At 36.5% G+C, this 19,976-nt stretch overlaps 1 protein-coding gene across 3 annotated transcripts in view; it reads left to right on the forward strand.

The window, feature by feature from the left end:
• Cog3 (conserved oligomeric Golgi complex subunit 3) overlaps positions 1–19,976 on the forward strand; it is a 92,385-nt gene that overhangs the window by 17,235 nt on the left and 55,174 nt on the right. For all 3 annotated transcript variants that reach the window (XM_090376765.1, XM_090376782.1, XM_090376773.1), the window contains exons 5-7: positions 8–82; positions 2,268–2,360; positions 9,137–9,384. In XM_090376765.1, the coding sequence (XP_090232891.1) occupies positions 8–82; positions 2,268–2,360; positions 9,137–9,384 (416 nt within the window). The remainder of the gene's footprint in view (positions 1–7; positions 83–2,267; positions 2,361–9,136; positions 9,385–19,976) is intronic.

Below are 19,976 nucleotides of genomic sequence, written 5' to 3' on the forward strand. Positions count from 1 at the left end.
ATTTCAGACTAAATTAGTAACTTCTGTAGAAGAGATATCAGGAAAATTATGTTATTTCAATGAGTTGGAAATTATTTCACAGGTATGGAAGTTATTTTTCATTTTATTCCATGTGTGTGTTTTCATATTATCATAGTAACAAACAAGATATATTGTCATGGTAAAAAACAAAATTTCATATTATCATAGTAACAAACAAATTTTCAGCTTAGGTATGCTGAAAGCATACCTAACCTGAATGGTACTTAATGAATTATTTGTTCAGTTCTATTTTATTATACATGATCATCAGACTTACCATTTATTTTAACTAGAATTATTGGAACAGTTGCCGTAACAAATCAAACAGATGGTGCCATTGGATGCATTTGTGGGGTGGGGCAGGAAATCAGTTAGTTTTTATATCTCTTATGGACAAACAAAGGTAAAATGAACAAGGGAAGAAGGGAGGAGCAGGATCAGAAATGTTTGAGCAAAATTTACCTTAGTGACAAACTAATGACTTATTCTTCACATTTGTGTGCAAAAATAACTTCAACTTTATTTTTATTGTTGTTTGTGACAGAAAAAATGATAGGGATATAGCTGAATTTTGGAATGATTTATTAAATAAGAGTGAAGTAATGAACATCTGCATGCTTTGAGTAATTTTAACCAGTTTTCGACTTGGTGCATTGTGGCCTTAGATGTCAATGTGCCATGAAACAGCAACAACATTTAACCAGTTAGACCCAGGTTTGAGAAATTAGTTGCTGAGTTCGAGACTGTTCTTACACATCTTTGGTCTTTTGGAGAAATTATATTGTTCTTACCAGGTTTTAATGAAGTTTACAAGTGAATAAAGCTTCGGTAAAGGTGCTGTAAGGTATTACTGAATGATGAAGTATTTATCATCTTGTAAAGGGTGCAATAAATTTAACTTAATCTTTAATGGTTGTATATTAATTTTAAATATTGTGATTAAAAATAATATTAATGATTCTGAATAGAGAAGATTGAGTAGTGGTATCCTTTGCAGGAGAGTTGAGCAAGTAGAGTAATGGATAAAGTAATTTTGTGTTTTTATTAGGCCTAGCTAGCCTAGCTGAATGCCTAGTGAATGGTGAAGTAATAGTTTCAAACATATTTTTCCTTTAATAGGATTTTAAATGGCTAAAATTTATCTATTTAATTTTTATTGTCAGAGGTTGCATTTTCAATAATAAATTTAAGTTTATGAATCAACTTTATATTTGTATACAGGAAAGAAAAACAACATTATTAATATAAGTGCTAGAAACAATTCACATAGCCCAAGCATGGTACCAAGTACTATAGGTTCTAATACCTCTCGTGTTTGGGGTTTTCATAAAAAAAAAAAAAAAAAAAAAAAGTCAGTATGAAATGTAACATAAATTTCTAGTGTTTTTTTAAGTACATTATGCTTGAAAAAGAAACAGCTGTTAATATTGAACTGTTAAAAAGATCATTAATGAACATTGTGAAGCTGGTTTTTTTTTTTTTTTTTTTTGTAGTATGGAGACCCTAATACTTTTCTGTTTTAGACAGAAACATAAAGAGTATTGAAAATTTCTGCTGTTCTGTTAAGAGAGAGCATAAGCTACAATTGAATCAATAACACACTGGCACTATCAATTATTTGCAGTATCTGACAATTGGTTTAAGGTGGAGGGGGGATCTGATTTATTTTGTCTTCAGAAAGCAATAACAAAGCAGATGGATAAGCTCAGAGCACTAAAAACATTTGGACGTAACTAAGTGACTTGAATTTTTGCTTTCCTTGCCACCATCATATTTGATGTAGCTGAATTTTGGAAAATTGATCCCTGTTTTTAGGGATCAGTTTGACATTAATTATGATAGACAAAACCTGAGACAAACCTAGGTAACATCGTATTAGCTAGAATAAAGTATGTCTGGGTGCTCTGTTTCTCGTTTTCTTTTTTTCTCTCTCTGTATACAAAATTTCAGTGATAAGTGGCACCATTCCTTAGGCAACAACCTGTTGGAGTTAAGGCACTTCATTTTGGAAAAAGTGATTATTTGCTACTGATTTCCCATAACAGATTTGTCTAGCAGGTTTACAGTTTGATTCTTCCCATCTTGGTATGTAACATAAAAGATGTTAGTTTAATTTGTGGATAGGACTTTTTTACAACATAATGTTACTTTATAGAATTAAATAATATTTAAATCAGAGAGAGAGAATAATATAATATGTTTTAGCACACAATTTGTGATAATTTTTGTTCTCTGTATTATTCCAGAAACTCAATTCACCTACATTGACAGTTATGCATGAATCATTTGTGCCATTGCTTGCAAGGTTGGATGAGTGTATAGCATATTTGGAAACCAATGTGAGTGATGATTACTATTCATTCTCAATTAACTATTTGTATAATTTGAACTGAAATTATATATTTTTAAAATAGTAATGTATTTATTGCATTAAAGTTTGGAAGGTATTGAGAAGTTAAAAGTAGACTATAAAAAACATTCCAGTGGAAGGTCATGGTATAGGAACATATTCAATTTATATATATTATTTATAGAATATATATATATATATACACACGGGGTTGTTAAAATTAAAGTATCCCTATGTAGAGGACTCTGGAGCAAGTTCTAAGGCTCATACTGAAGAGAAATTTGGACAAGTACAATAAAGAATGCGCTCGCCATTTATTGGAAAAAAAAAAAAAAAAATAGTTACAAAATTTGTCACTGTATGGCGTGTAACTATCTTAGTTACAATTATGCAAATAACATAAGTTATTTGCATAATTGTAAGTTATTTCCACAGTGCTACTACTCAGCTGTACTGTACTGTATAAAAGCAAAGCAGTCTCTTCAAAATCATACAGTAGATGTTTGTCTGCACTGCAGCAGCAATGCCAACAACATTGCAGGAAAAGGCGCTATTAGTAAAGCGGTACTATCAGAACAGCAACAATGGAGCTGCGGCTATCAGAGAATTCTGGCAGCAGAAGTGCATAAGGCGTGGACCTATGACCGTTTGTGCCATCTGTAAAATGATTGCGAAATTTGAAGCAACAGGACATCTTGGTGTTCAACCAGGTAGAGGTCGAAAACGAGTGAACTCCTCTCGTGTTGAGGATGTGGCTATGGCTGTCATGGATTTATCAAGTCAATCTCCATGTGGTAGCGCAAGTGTGCCAGCTATTTCTCGTGAAGTGGACATGCCGTATTCCACTGTAAGGCTAATAATACATCAGGTACTATCCTTACGGTACTATCCTTACAAGATGCACATGCTACAGCAGCTAAAGCATGGTGATGCAGATATTCGTTTCACATACGCACTTCAGTTTCTGGTGCGAATGACAGTGGGTATCACTTGGCCATGGAACATCCTTTGGAGTGATGAAGCCCACTTCTGCTTAAATGGACAAGTGAATACGCACAACTGTTGCATTTTGGCAACAGAAAACCCTCGAGTTATCCAAGAGGTCCCATTGCATTCTCCAAGAGTGATAGTGTGGTGTGGATTTACTGCCACATTCATGATTGGGCCATATTTTTTTGAACATATAACCCTGACTGGACCTGCATCTGTTCCATCACTGGACAGTGATATTATGAAATGTTGGCAAATTTTGCAATACCAGAGCTGCAACAACGTGGGTGCCTTCAGGATACCATATTCATGCAAGATTCCCCCCCACATCCACCGTTGTGTCTGAAGATTGCTAAGGCAACACTTTACAGACGAATGAATCATCAGCCATTGTTTCCAGACATCTTGGCCACCCTGATCACCGGACCTCATCCCATGCAACTTCTGGTTGTGGGGTTTTTTGAAGAACCAGGTGTATCGGGGAGGATGTCAAACTCTGGCAGATTTGAAGGACAACATTAGACATCATGTTACGTTCTGCTGTTGAAAATGCTGTTCTTCGAATGGAAATTGTTGTTGACCAAAATGGAGGACACATTGAACAATTGTAGTGCTGTTCAAGTGATTTGTATTGCCACAGTGCCATATTGGCAAATTTTGTAACTAATTTTTTTTTCCAATAAATGGCGAGCACATTCTTTATTGTACTTGTTGTCCAAATTTCTCTTCTATGCAGCATGCAGCAAGCTCTGCAGCAAGTTCTAAGTACGAGCCTTAGAACTTGCTGCATAGCTCTCTACATAGGGATACTTTAATTTTAACAACCCTGTATATATATATGTATATATTTACCATAAATTACCAATACAATTTTTTAATAATTTTTAAATTATATTATAGTTTATGATAAAAAAAAATTTCATAAGATAAAAAAAACAGGATACTTGCCATTTATGTCCTTCGTTGATAAACCTTATGACCTGCCCATATGTCCCAGCTTTTCCAGTTTTCTTGGAAGGTATCAGAAAAATGTGCCTACCATAATCTTTTGGAAATTTTATTTTTCTTCCAAATTTGTCAAGTTTGTGAATTTCATAAGTGCATTTTTCAAATACACAGATAATGAATACACAGAAAGCAAATACACAAAATGGCAACTTTGAAGCTCATATCAATTTTCTGATTGATATGGGCTTTAAAAATTGATATGATCCAATTGATATGGGCTTTAAAGTTGTCATTTCTTACAGAAAATTGATATGCTTTACAGTTGCTAGGCAGCTCTAGCTATAACTGATTTGTGGTAATGAAACAACTAAAAGGCGCCTTCGTAGCCAGGTAGGAAGGAGCAGCAGTGCGTAGCACACGCTTCTTGATTAGACTGGGGTTTGAGCCTGTCACCACCAAATATGGAGGATGCAGAAAGGTCAGGGAATGACCACCGCATATTCCCAGAGCAATATGGCGTTAGTTGCTAATGCTCCTAAAAACCAAACAACAAACAAACGAAACAACTAAAACATTTTGAAGAATATAAATTTAGGCTACATTATAATGCAAAATATAATTTTAAAGTTATTTACAAAAGGTTTCATTTTAATACTATAAAAAAGAATTGCTTAAAAGCTCAACTTATTCTCAAGTCAATATCACATGGTACATTATTACTAATAAGTCATTAGCTTACTGCAGGTTTAGACATCAAAATCTGCAAAGTTAACTTTCTTTATATATATTCAGTATATATGCTTTCCCAAAATTCTCTGGATATCCTACTGTGTTTTAAGTGCTTCACTAGTTTAGGATATTTGGGGCATTTGTGGTTGGTTTTATTTTAATAAGCAGGCCACAACAGAAATTCCAGATTGACCAGTGGAATGTCCATATGGTGGACTCTACAAGTAATCAACAGTAACTAGCTTGAGATTCTTTACATCCATAATACAGATTATGGATGTAATATAGATAATACATAATATAGATAATAAAAAGGTGTAGATAATCAAACTATAGATGATTTAGCTGTGTACAGAAACAATGCTTTAGCACTACTTGTGCATGAATACTATATACGAGGGTATACTGAAAAGTAATAGTTTTTAGTTCCAGACTTCAGTGCAAGAATATTTGCTGATGCTATCGAGGCAGTGTTAGGTGGGTCGGAAAACTGCTAGCTTGGGGGGAGACAAAGACCAATAGATTGACAGTAGCCACTGGCAGAGGTGAAAGAGATTCTTGCACTGCTTCTATTAGAATGAGCAGAAGCCTGAAAAACAAGATGCATGGTATTTCAGAGACTGCTGGGAGCCATTGCGGTACAAGTAAACACATGGGTTGTGTTAGGGTAGTTAAGAATAGAAACAGGTGCAGGTATACTTGTGTGTACACCAATGCTAGGAGTTTAGTAAATAAATTTGATGAATTTGAGGTATTGCTCAAAACATCAAAGGCAGATATTGTTGGGATATCAGAGATGTGGTGTCACACAGATATAAGGGATGCAGAACTGCAATTTGGGGAGTACAACGTCTACAGAAAGGACAGACAGGATAGGAAGGGGGGAGGGGTTATGCTATTAGTTAAGAAACACATAAAAACCAAGGAAGTGAAGCCAGTCGACATCGCTGGACAGTGCAGTGTTGAGTCAGTTTGGTGTGACATAAGCATTGGGAGATCAAAATTAAGAGTAGGAGTGTGCTATAGGCCTAATGACTCTGATGAGTATAATAAGGAACTGCACAGGGAAATAGAGTGGGCCAGTAAATCAGAGAGTCTTATAATGGGAGATTTTAATTTCCCAGATATTGACTGGAATTTGGGGGCTGGTTACTCACACACTAGCAGGGCTTTTGTGGATTTATTGGATGATTGTTTTCTACATCAGCATGTTCGGGAGGCAACTAGAGGGAGTAATACTCTTGATTTGATTATCAGCAGTGATTCTTCATGCATTAAGAATCTGCAGATAAATGAACCACTAGGTGGCAGTGATCACAGTGTGCTGAAGTGGGATTTACTGAAAGAGGTAACTACCATTAGGGGTAAAGGGAAGGGTTATTGCTTCCGTAAAGGCGACTACGATGGACTGAGACAGTATTTAAATTCTATACAGTCGGACCAACTGATGATGTTACCAACAGCAAATTCAAAATGGGAAGCATTCAAAGAACTTATCTTGGAAGCTACTAGGCTTTACATACCAACTAAGAAATATTGTTCAAGGTTTAGGCCAAAATGGATGTCAGATGAACTAATGAGGCATATGGCAGGGAAGAAAAATGCATGGGATACTTACAAATTAACACATGACACAGAAGCCTATGATAGACACAAGTTGATATGAAACCAAGTTACAAAGGAGGTTAGGCAGGCGAAGGCAGATTACGAGAAATCCTTGGCAAGGGATGCAAAGAAAAACAGCAAAGAGTTCTTTACTTATGTAAACTCTAGAAGGAAGGGGATGAATCAGATTGGTCCACTTGATATTGATGGGTCAACTGTTGATGATCCTGCTCAGGTAGCTAACAAACTAAATGAATATTTTGCATCGACATTCACACATGAGGAGTTATTCAGCAAGGGGAATGCCAGAGGTGTATTCAACTCTAGCAGTAAGCTACAGAATCTTGAAATAACTGGGAGTAAAGTGGAGGAGAAACTGTTGAAGATAAACACAAGAAAGGCACCCGGGGTGGATGGGATCTATCCAGTTATATTAAAGGAGGCAGCAAAGGAAGTAAGCAAACCCTTAGCCATAATTATGAGAGCTTCCTTGGACTCAGGGGAGGTACCCATAGACTGGAAATGTGCAAATGTGACCTGAATTCACAAAGGAGGATCAAAGGCTGACACAAGTAATTATAGACCTGTGAGCTTAACTTCTGTTCCAGGAAAATTAATGGAGGCACTGGTTAAAAAAGCACTGCAGGATCATTTAGACAAGACTTCAGTTATAGCTCAGACACAGCATGGTTTTGTTAAGGGGAAGTCTTGCCTGACCAACTTCATTGTATACTATGATGCAGTCACAAAAGAACTGGATGTAGGGAATAACTTTGATATTATATACTTGGATCTTAGAAAGGCTTTTGATACTGTTGCACATGGAAGACTGCTACACAAATTGGAGCAGTGTGACATTGGAGGCAAATTGCTGCTATGGATAAAGGGGTGGTTGAGGGGGAGAAGACAGAGAGTGGTAATCAATGGACACTGCTCATCGTGGACTAATGTTATTAGTGGAGTCCCTCAGGGCTCAGTGTTGGGTCCATTATTGTTTTCTGTATTTATAAATGATATTGATGATGGTATATCAAGCTTAATGTCCAAGTTTGCAGATGATACAAAGGTTGGCAGGGTCGTCAAGGACACTACTGACACTATGCTGCTGCAACAGGATCTGGAAAGGTTGAGCAGATGGGCTGAGAGGTGGCAAATGAAGTTTAACATTGACAAATGTAAAGTACTACACATGGGAAACAGCAACCCCAGAGCAACGTATCAACTCTGTGGTACTACACTGACAGTGGTAGAGAATGAAAGGGACTTGGGGGTGATTGTGCAGGCAGTTATGAAGTTCTCTGAGCAGTGCAGACGGGCTGCAAGAGTAGCTCATGGAGTATTGTCAATGATATGCAGGAATTTTTCCAGCAGGGATAAGGAGGTGATTATTCCATTGTATAAGGCAATGGTCAGGCCACACCTAGAGTACTGTATACAGGTCTGGAGGCCTCATTTCAAGAAGGATGTAGAGCTGCTGGAACGAGTACAGAGAAGGGCAACAAGATTAGTGAATGGAACAAAGGGGTGCTCTTATGAAGAAAGGCTTAAGTTTTGCAAATTACAGTGTCTGAAGACTAGGCACCAGCGAGGTGATCTGATAGAGGTGTATAAAGCCTTGAATGGTTTAAGCATGCTCAATGCTGATGGGATTCTTCCTCTAGCTCAGAAAAATCACCTGAGAGGGCATAAATTCAAATTGAGGAAAGACAGATGTAGGATAGATGTGCGGAAATTTGCCTTTAGCCAGCGGGTGGTTGGTTGGTGGAACAGACTTCCATCCCTTGTAGTGGAGGTTGATAGCCTAAATAAGTTTAAGGCTCAGCTGGACAGGTATTTTGAACGAACAGAGGGGTGAAGTGGAAGTGGGTTTTTTTTTTTTTTTTTTGGCTGATGCTGCATAAGCTTGCTTTCTTGCATCAAATGCCTCTACTAATGCTAATGCTAAAAGATGAACAGGTATGAGCAGGTATTACGAACAGGTATGAGAATTCAACCCATCTTTGAATCTAGTATGTTGTGGAATGATAAGAAATGTATTAAGAGGGTGGGGTGACTAGTATCGCAGTGCAGTTTACATAATAACATCAAATTTTATGCCTACTTGGTGATATGTAGAGTGTATTCTGTTTCTGACCTTAGAGAGGTTTTGCATAATTCCATCCATATGTTCTTTAGATTAGAGAACTAGAAGTGGTAGTGAAGATGAGAATCAACATTAATAATGGTTGATTTAATCAGCTATTATTGTCTTTAATGCCATATTAAAATATATTGCTAGCAAATAATTTATTTTCTAATTATTTATTTTTATACTTTTTGATTGCACTAAAAATTAAATTTTTTTTAATACAGTTTTATTAACTAGTGGACTGCTGTGGTAATAGGAAAGCAGAAAAGAAAGATGTTGAAAATGTGTATAAAAATGTTTATAAATCTTTTAGATCTTTTACTTTTTATATTGATGGTGTTCCTCTTCTTTTCATGTTTTCTTAGCCACATTATAAAGAAGCTAATGCATATTTGGCTCACTTCAAGAGGCTTCTGTCCCAGGCTCTTGGTATGATTCGATCCTATGTAGTAGCCACTCTTCAGCAAACAACCCAACAGTTATTACCTAAGCAGGAGAGTAATTTGTCCTCAGAAAATGCTTTTACTTTATTTTATGGAAAATTTCGTACACATGCACCTCGAATTCATTCCTTAATGAAACAGATTGAAGAAAGAGTAGAGAGAAATGTTAGGTAAATTGGATCATTTAGCTCATCAATGTTTTTCTTGTATTTTAAAGTGAAAATAAGGTGACATCTATTCAGAAAAATTATAAATAATTGCTAATTAATATTGGAAAACAGAGTGAAAAACATTCAAGAATGTTTTTCACTCTGTTTGCTATGGTACTACTAGATATTTTTTAATATTTTTAATCACATTCATGTCTTGTAATTGTTAAATTAGTCACCTCTGTTTCTTATAAATCCTTTTATAAGAAACAGAGGTAACTAATTTAACATAAATCCTTTTGTTGCTGTTCTAGAGTAGTTTGTGAGTGAAATGTTAATCTCATTTTAATATTGCACTTACTAGAATAAAATTTTCCAGGTATTTATATGCAGCCCCCTACATATAAATTTAGAGCTAATAAGCTTCAAACCACAGAAGCTACAGTATTAATTTACACATACAAGTAGCACCAAAGCATCATTTTTGTATATATCTAAGAAAGAAAACTAAGTTTTATACTAGAGCATCAACCATTTGATATTGGGAGGCATTTCGCCAAAGTTACCATGTTGTTACACTAAAAATACACGGTACTTCCCCACAAAAAATATACTGTTTTTTATTTGTAATGAGTACCATCATTACTCAGACAGCTGTGTCAGAGATTATTGCTCCACCTCATCAGTTGGTAATTAGGCACCTTCAATATCAGATTTGACAACCCAGTGATAAGTTCAAAAGGTGTAGATAATCAAACTATAGATGATTTAGCTGTGTACAGAAACAATGCTTTAGCACTACTTATGCATGATTACTATATACGAGGGTATACTGAAAAGTAAGTTTTTAGTTCCAGACTTCAGTGCTAGGTGGAGCAGCAAGTTTAGATTGGTTCTTCATGTAGCTAATAGTTTCTAGTGTGTGTGTGTGTGTGTGTGTGTGTGTGTGTGTGCGCAGTAACATTGCTGTATACTTGTTCATTTACATTGTTTTAAAATCTTTGAACTTATGGTTCAAAAAAAAATGCGTAGCAGTTTGTCAGAAACTTTTGCCCCATTTCAAACACAAAAAGGATGTATTTTTTAAATGTTATTGTGACTAGAGGTGAATCCTAAATTCGTCATTATGATCTGTGAAACAAGAGGCAGTCCAAAGAATTTTGCCATAAAAACATCTGTGTCCAAAAAAAAAATTCAACATACAAGCATCAGCTGGCAATGCTTTGACTGCTTTTTGAGATTATTAGGTGTTATTCAAACCAAATTTTTGTTAGAAGGGACCATTCCAGCACTTTGAAATAATGGACAAATGCAAAAAAAAAAAAAAAAAATTCAAACAACTGAGTTCTGGCAATATTTCAGCATGACAATGTTCAACTTCACTACAGCCATGTGACATTGGCAGGAACTTTGTTGATGGGATTTGAAATCTTTCCACATGTCCACGCAATAGCTCAGATTTTAGTATTAGTATTGGTAGTGGCAAATGATAAAAGGAAGCAAAGCTTATACAGCATCATCCAAAAAAAGAAAGAAAAAAAAAGTACTTACATCATTTGTCTATCCTCTTTAATAATATGTGTAGTCCTTCCTTGAAGTTATTCGAACAACCTATTTCCATAACACCAAGTAGACAGACATTTGTTCCAACAATTAAATCTGGCTGAAAGAAAATTTTTGTACCTCTATCCTGTAACGGGGCTTAGAGGGGAACAGGTATCCTGTGTGTTATCAGACACTCAGCCTAAAACACTGATGGATCCAATATCTCTCTATTACAGAAGATTTAGGAGAAGTCCGGTTGGCCTGCCTCCCTAAAATCCACTCATGCACACTTTCTCGATGGTAAGCCCTGTTACGTCACTTAGGTGGCAACGAACGTGTGGAGTGGTTCTCTTCAAGACGCCTGGTCAGCGTGAAGAGGAAAAGACCAAACCCTCCAGCAATGAGAGCACAACAATACAAATGGCCCTCAGTCCCCAGCAGCTTTCACTCTCCCTCTTACGGCAGCGAGAGGATCAGAGTGGAAGCAGAGGGTGCTAAGAATCTCTGGGTACGACCAGGCTGCCATGCACGGAAATTGAACTTGGCCTGTTATAACGTACGATCACTCATCGGTGAAGACAGGATATTAGAGCTGGAAAAGGAATTAGAAAATGTGAATTGGAATATCATCGGTTTGGCTGAAACAAGAAGAAGAAATGAATCACTTATAAGTTTATCAAGTGGAAATCTGCTGTACACCAATGGAAACAGTGAAAGGAGTGAAGGTGGAGTTGAGTTTCTGGTCCATAAAGATTTTAAAAACAACATTTTGGAATTCAAAAGTACATCACCAAGGGTGTCAAAACTAATACTCAAGATTTCTAAGAGGTACAAGCTAAAGATTATAATGATTTATGCACCAACATCGAGCCATGATGATGAAGAGGTTGAAGAAATATACACTGAAATTGAGAGTCTTCTAGATGAGCAGAAAACCCACTACACTATTATTATGGGGGACTTCAATGCTAAGGTTGGAAAAAGGCAAAACAGCGCAGAAAGAGGAACTATAGGAAATTTTGGAATTGGTGAAAGAAATAAAAGAGGTGAAAGACTTGTGGAATTTGCAGAATCTCAAGGAATGTCAGTAATGAACACTTTTTTCAAGAAAAGGGTGAACAGAAAGTGGACATGGAAGAGTCCAAATGGATTAACAACTAATGAAATCGACTTCATCCTCACTAACAGAAGATATATTGTGAATGATGTTACCGTCCTGAATAAGGTAAATGTTGGAAGTGATCACAGAATGATAAGATGTACACTTGATATAGATGTAGGAAAGGAAAGGAAAAAACTGACTCGAGTAAATAATACAAAGGTCTTTGAAATAACAGAGGAGGAGAAAAAGCAGTATGTACTGGAACTTAAGAACAAGTTTGAGCTTCTGCAGACTGCTCAGGACCAAGATATCGACGAGGAATATTACAACTTTTTGAAAGTGATAAAGCCCAAGAAACCTATAGGGAAACAGAAATCCAAAGAAGAAAAAATTAGTCAAGAAACACTTGTCATGATGAACCAAAGACGACAAATGAAGAGCAAGAAAAACACTGACAGGGAGAAAATTGAGTATACTGAGTTATGCAAAGCCATTAGAAAGAGACTCAGAGAGGACATAATAAGATTTCACACAAGAAAAGTAGAACAAGCATTAAGGGAAAACAAAGGATTTAAATCAGCAGCCATGAGCAGTAATACAGAAAGACAAATGATACTGAAACTGAAGAATAGCGATGGTGTACTTATAAACAGCAGGGAAGGCATAATTCAAATAGCAGAAGACTACTATAGAGAATTATACAAGGAGCAAGGGAATGATACCAGCAGTGGGGAAGATGGATTGCAAAGTAGCAACACATACGACATACCCGATATTCTTCCTGATGAGGTAGAACATGCATTGAAGAAAATGAAGAATCGGAAAGCCCCAGGGGAAGATGAAGTTACTGTAGAGTTGTTAAAATTGGGAGGAAGAGACATAACACAAAAACTGGCAAGGCTCTTCACAAAGTGCATTAGAAAAGGTGTGATGCCTAAGCAGTGGAATAATGCAATCATAGTTTTGCTGCATAAGAAAGGAGATAAATCAGAAATTGGAAATTATAGACCAATTAGCTTGTTATCCCATATCTACAAGTTGTTCACAAGGGTCATTACTAACAGATTAGAAAGAATACTTGATGAGAATCAACCGAAAGAGCAAGCTGGCTTTAGGACAGGATTCTCAACTATGGATCACCTTCACGTAGTATCACAGCTAATGGAGAAAGCAAATGAATATAAAATACCATTATGCCTGGCATTTGTGGATTATGAAAAGACATTTGACTCCATACAGCATAAGACAATGTTTCGGGCACTGGAAAGACAAGGCATAGATACTCCATATATTATGATTTTGAAGAAAATATATGAGAGTGCTACATCCTTTATTAGACTAGACAAAGACAGTAGCAAATTTAAAATCGAGAAAGGAGTTCGACAAGGAGACACAATATCTCCAAAGCTGTTTACTGCTGCCCTTGAGGAAGCTTTCAGAAGATTAGACTGGTCGCAGAAAGGAGTCAATGTGAACGGAGAGTACCTAAACCATTTACGATTTGTAGATGACATTGTGGTCATAAGCCACGATCCCAAAGAATTAGAGGAAAATCTTTATCAGTTATGCACAGTTAGTAAGGATTTTGGACTAAAGATGAATATGGCTAAAACAAAAGTAATGATGAACAAGTATGCCACGGAAAGGGAAATAATGATTGAAGGAGCAGTAATTGAAAAGGTGGAGTCATATACTTATCTGGGACAAGTTATTAGCTCTAATAATGATAAATGGCTGGAAGTCAAGAGAAGAATAAATTTTGGATGGATAGCATTCAGGAAATATAGTCACATACTGAAGAGCAATATCCCAGTTTGTCTGAAACGTAAAATAATGAATCAATGTATACTCCCCACCATGACTTATGGAAGTGAAACTTGGGCACTCACCAAAAGAATGGAAGAGAAACTAAGAACTACACAGCGAAGAATGGAACGAATTATATTGGGAATCAGACTGTTAGATAAGAAGAGAAACACATGGATTAGGCAGCAAACTCAAGTAAAGGACATTCTTATCAAAACTAAAGAACTAAAATGGTCTTGGGCAGGACGCATAGCTCGAAGACATGATGACAGATGGACTAAGAAAATAACAGAATGGTACCCAAGAGGAGCTAGAAGAAAACCTGGAAGACAAAGGCAGAGATGGATAGACGAAATTCATGAGTTTTTGAGTAGTAAATGGATGGCCAGTGCTCAAAACAGAAGGAACTGGAAAGTTGCTGGAGAGGCCTTCATCCTGCAGTGGATTGAAAATGGCTGATGATGATGATGATCCTGTAACAATCCTGTTTTCAATTTAAAATATATTTCCCCTTTTGTGTTCATTTGAACAAGAGCTAGGATACCATGAGCATTTAATTCACTCTATCCATTTAAGACCTCAAACGCACCAGTCAAGTCTCCTTTCATGTGCCTAGTTTCCAGATGCTGCAGTTCAGAACTGAAGTCTTTCTTAGTTTTGCACAAGTCGCCACACATTTTTCCATAACTGACTTCTATTTGTATTCAAAGCTTAGAGAATATCCTTAAGGCAACAGATATAATTTTAATGAAGCAGTTAAAACAGATATGAATAAATGGTTCACCTCTCATCCAAAAAAAACTAACCACTTGGCAATATGTATAAAACTGATACACCAGATTAAAGACAACTCTATCTGCAAGTTTGTTTTTTCTTTTCGATTTTCTGCATTCCTTCAAAGGTTATGAGGCATTAGCATTGGAAAAGGCACATGATACAAGAAAGCAAGCTTATATAGCATCAGCCAAAAAAAAAACCAAAAAAAACCCTTATTTCACCCATCCACTTGCTCCAAATGTTTGACAAGTTCTGCCTTGAATCTATTTAAGCTATCAACTTCTACAATGACAGATGGAAGTTTGTTCCAGCAATCAACCACCCACTGGCTAAAGGCAAACTTCCACACATCTATCCTACAACCGTCTTTCCTCAATTTGAATGTATGCCTTCTCAGGCAATTATTCTGAGCAAGAGGAAGAATCCCATCAACATTGAGCATGCTCAAACCATTCAAGGCTTTATACACCTCAATCAGATCACAGGTGCATGGTCTCCAGTAATTTGCAAAACTTAAACCTTTCTTCATAAGAGTAACCCTTTGTTCCATTCACTAATCTTGTTGCCCTTCTCTGTACTTGTTCCAACAGCTCTACATACTTCTTAAAATGAGGCCTCCAGACCTGTATACAGTACTCAAGGTGTGGCCTGACCATTGCCTTATACAAGGGGATAATCACCTCCTTATCCATGCTAGAAATATTCCTGTATATCATTGACAAGACACCATGAGCTTCTCTTGCAGACCGTCTGCACTGCTCAGAAAACTTCATATCTGCCTGCACAATTACTCCCAGGTCCTTTTCATTCTCTACCACTGTCAGTGTAGTACCACAGAGTTGATACGTTACTCTGGGGTTACTGCTTCCCATATGTGGTACTTTATCTTTGTCATGTTAAATTTCATTTGCCACCTCAGCCCATCTGCTCAACTTTTCTAGATCCTGTTGCAGCAGCGTACTATCATTAGTGTCATTAACAACCCTGCCAACCTTCGTATAGTCTGCAAACTTGGACATTAAGCCTGATATACCATCATCAATATCATTTATAAATACAGAAAACAACAATGGACCCAACTCTGAACCCTGAGGGACTCCACGAAGAGCAGTGTCCATTGATTACCACTCTCTGTCTTCTACCACTCAACCATTCATTTATCTATAGCAGCAATTTGCCTCCAATGCCACACTGCTCCAATTTGTGCAGCAGTCTTCCATGTGCAACAGTATCAAAGGCCTTTCTAAGATCCAAATATATGATATCAAAGTTATTCTTTGCATCCAGTTCCTTTGTGACTACATCATAGTATCCAATCAAATTGGTCGGACAAAACTTCCCCTTAACAAACCCATGCTGTGTCCGAGCTGTAACTGAAGTCTTGTCTAGATGATCCTGCAATGCTTCTTTAACCAGAGAGTAATTGTACAGGCTGATATCAGGTTTTATGAGCAGTACAGACAAGCTATTAGGGCAGTTCTGAGTTTCTGTCAATCACATACAAGGAATTTTGCCAGCAGAAATGAGGAGGTTATTATCCTATTGTATAAAGCAATGGTTCGGCCTAATCTTAAGTATTGCATACAGATCTGGAAGTCTTATTTTAGGAAAGATGTAGATATTATGGAACAGATGCAGAGAAGAGCATGGAGATCAATGAAAGGGTACTCTTATCAAGAAAGACTTAATTTCTTTAAAATTGCCTCCATTAATTTCCCTGTGTCTCCCTTTGATCCTCCTTTGTGGATTACTTTTCATTCTGCCTCAACTTCTGTAACTTGAAACTTAGCTCCAAATTTGTACAGCGTTTGATTACCTATATTGTTTTGGGAGAATATTGTGGAACTGTCATCCCTGGGTTGTCAGATCCATGTGAGTTATGGTATTTATTGCAATTTTTTTTTTTTTTTTTTTTGTGGGGATCTGCTGCATATTTGTAGTGTACAACTGACTGTGGCGACTAATAATAATTTGCTTTACAATATGAAATGTTTGATGCTTTTGTATTTGTACATCCAAAGATCAAATGAAAACTGCAAAGCCAAAGTAAAATACATATTATGCAAAAACTGATGGTTTTGTGTCATGTTATTGATCTGCGATCAATAATCTGACACAAGATTATAATTACATCTATTTATTGTGTAATATGCATTTATCATCAGTTTATTATGTAATATATAGTTTATTGTATGATCAGTTAATTATCATTTGGTTATCGATCATTCATCAATAATCTTGTATCAGATTATTGATCAACAGATTACGCTGAGTGTTGGTAACAATGAGTGCTTGCATGATGCCAATTGCTAGCGTTATTTGGAAATAACGCTAGCAAATAGTTATTTGGAAACCTCGGGTTTCCACCAATTTCCACCAACTCAGGTTTCAGTTGCTAGTGAAATTGATATATCTCATGTGACATATCAGTCTTTCCGCACAAGGTTTGAGAATGTGATGTATTTCAGCCAAGTTCGTGCCTCATATCCTCACTAATGATCATAGAGAGTGGCAAGTTTTTGCATGTCAGGATCTTTGTCAACATGTTACTGCTGATCCACGCTTAGTTTCTTCCATCATTACTGGTGATGAATTGTGCATATATGGCTATGATCCAGAAACAAAAGGTTAGTCTTCTTAGTAGAAGACTCTATTTTCTGCAAAAGTTCAAAAAAAAAAAAAAAAAAAAAAGCAAGACAATTTCACTGTGAAAGATAGTGCTTAGCATATTTTTGGCCTTATGGGGAAATTGTTCATTATGAATTTGTCCTACACAGAAAGTTTTATTGTAACTCTTGTGAGCCAAGAGTACTACAAAACAAGCATATGGTGAGTGCATAATGCTGTTCAGGTTAAACAGCCCAGATAATTGACACCTGCATTGGTACTAGCACACTCAGTATTTTCCATTTAAGAATTTCTTCCAAAATCATTCTATCACTGTGGTCTCCCTCCCCACCCATCATACACACCAGATTTAGCTTCGATCATTTTTTGTTTCCCAAGTTTAAAGCTCACTGAAAGGTCATAGATTTTTAATGACTGAGGAAATCATTCAGAATGCAACATAGGAACTATTTAGCAATGCCTGTAAAGCCTGCCGGTATACTTCATTTCCAAAATATTGGTTCAGTCCCTGAACGTTTTGATTAAACCTCACATATTATCATTAATTTTAATATAAATATAAATTAAAGTTCAGTTGCATCAACAGGAAATATTATTTATCAGATGGCTTGTAAATTTAATTAGTATGCTATCAAGATGATGAGGAAGAGAAATATGGAAAAAAAAAAGAAGAGAGATATTAAAAAAAAAAAAAAAGATATATTGGTGTTCAAAGAAAGAGCATCACCCCTTAAAACTGTAATTGTCATCCGAATAATGTAAGTATGTGGTAATATTTCTTACAGATTGCATCAGATAAGATTAACACGCATAGGTGATGACATAATATTGCATAGCTGTTACTTTCAGCTATATAAGCACGCTCTGCAAGAGTTGCAGTCATTCCTTGCTTGTGTCAAGATGGCAAGTTACATGCAGTTAATGCCTTGAAGAAAGAGTGCTATTGTTGCTTTATGTGAGGAAGGATGTTCTTCCCATCATATTGCTTATAGAGTGTCTTGTAATCAGTCGACAGTGAGTAGATTTCTTTCCAAACTCAAGAATACTGGTTCTGCTGATAGGAAAAAAGGAACTGGATGCAAACAAAGGGACTCTATACCAAAACAGGAGGACTGTGTTTTGAAGCACTTATGCCTTAAAAATCTTAAAGCTTCTTCGTCTGAGCTGAAAAGAGAATAGGAAGAACATACAGGAGTGGTAGTAAGTGCATAACAGTCAGAAGCCCCTCCTCACACAAAAAATGAAAAAGGCCTGATTAATTTGGTGTAAGGAGCATGTCAAAAGGAATCCCCGAGCAGTGGAAGTCCAGTTATTTTCTCGGATGAAAAGAAATTCAACCTGCATGGCTCTGATGGGAGACAAACGATTTGCTGTAGACGTGGTGAAGAATACCATCTAGACTATATGGTGTCTACAGTGAAATTCCCTACCATCCAAATGATTTGGGAGTGCATTTCGTATTGCGGAGTAGGTCACCTGCAGTTTATAAAAGGTTCCATAAATGCTAATGGATACCTGGCTATATTTGAAGGCAAATTGCTGCCAACCATTAGAGACCATTTCAACCTGCCAAGTAACTGTATCTTTCAGGACAACTCTGCTCCTTGTCATCAGGTGAAAAGTGTAAGTAGGCACTTCTGTAGTTACTTTAGCTTCATTTCTGCATTAGAATTTCAACAGTAATGTGTTTACATTTGTTACAGGTGAAAAAATGGTTGGAAAAACGGTCCATTACAACTGTTAGCTGGCCAGGAAACAGCCCGGACCTGAATCCTATAGAGAACTGTTGGCATCGTGTGGAATCTGCAGTTGCCAGAAAGAAACCGAAGACCCTTTGGGAACTTCAGGAAGCCATGTTTGGAACCACGAACTATCAGTTGATTATCTTCAGAAATTGATCTTGTCAATGCCTCGACGGTGTGTTGCTGTCATCAGGGCCAGAGGCGGCTTGACTAAATATTATTTTGCAACCTGGTGAACTTTTCATTTTGTTTTCCATTTTAAATGATAAACAGCAGCAAATTGAGGGCTTCTGATAACATTTCAGCAATAATTGTCCGTGTTTATCAAAACTGTTGTATAAAGGTTGCAAATGCTCATTTTGGAATAGAGAGCACCTGTCAAATATTACTTAGCTCTGCCTTAACTATTAATAAATATCTTTTGTTTATATTTCTATTTGTGATGCTAGTCATTAATGTAACATACCACGGCAAAAAAGAGTTAGAAATGTGAAATTCCTAGGTGATGCACTTTCTTTGAACACCAGTGTATATGCAAAAAAGAGAGATATACAAAAAAAAAGTTCTAAAAGTTCATCAGGTGAAGAAGTGGTGCCACTATGAAAATGAGCACACATTTGTTCTTCATATGAAAATGAAAAGTCTACACTAGATATAAAAGAAACTGTTACTGAATTGGATTGCCGTATTGTGCCTGAAAGTGAAATACCATAAAATGGCTGAATCAAATTCTTGAATGGGGAGTGTAATGTGCATAGGGTGAAGAAGGACCATTGCACTGCTTTTCAAAGTATTTTACTAGAGCAACGTACCAGCAGTTAAAAGTTTCAGCAAATTAACTGATTGAAGCAAGGTCCAACAACTTCAGATAGACTGAGAAAAATTATGAAAAATGAGTTTATACTAAGATTAAACATGGACAAAGGCAAAACCCTATCCAAGAATGAAAAGTAGAGATTATTTCTTTAACAGTTGAAGGAGAAGTGTTGATCAATACACAAAGTAGCAATATG

Source organism: Mastigoproctus giganteus, chromosome 1 (assembly GCF_048544385.1).
Source record: "Mastigoproctus giganteus isolate SK-2022 chromosome 1, ASM4854438v1, whole genome shotgun sequence".
NCBI classification, from domain to species: domain Eukaryota; kingdom Metazoa; phylum Arthropoda; class Arachnida; order Uropygi; family Thelyphonidae; genus Mastigoproctus; species Mastigoproctus giganteus.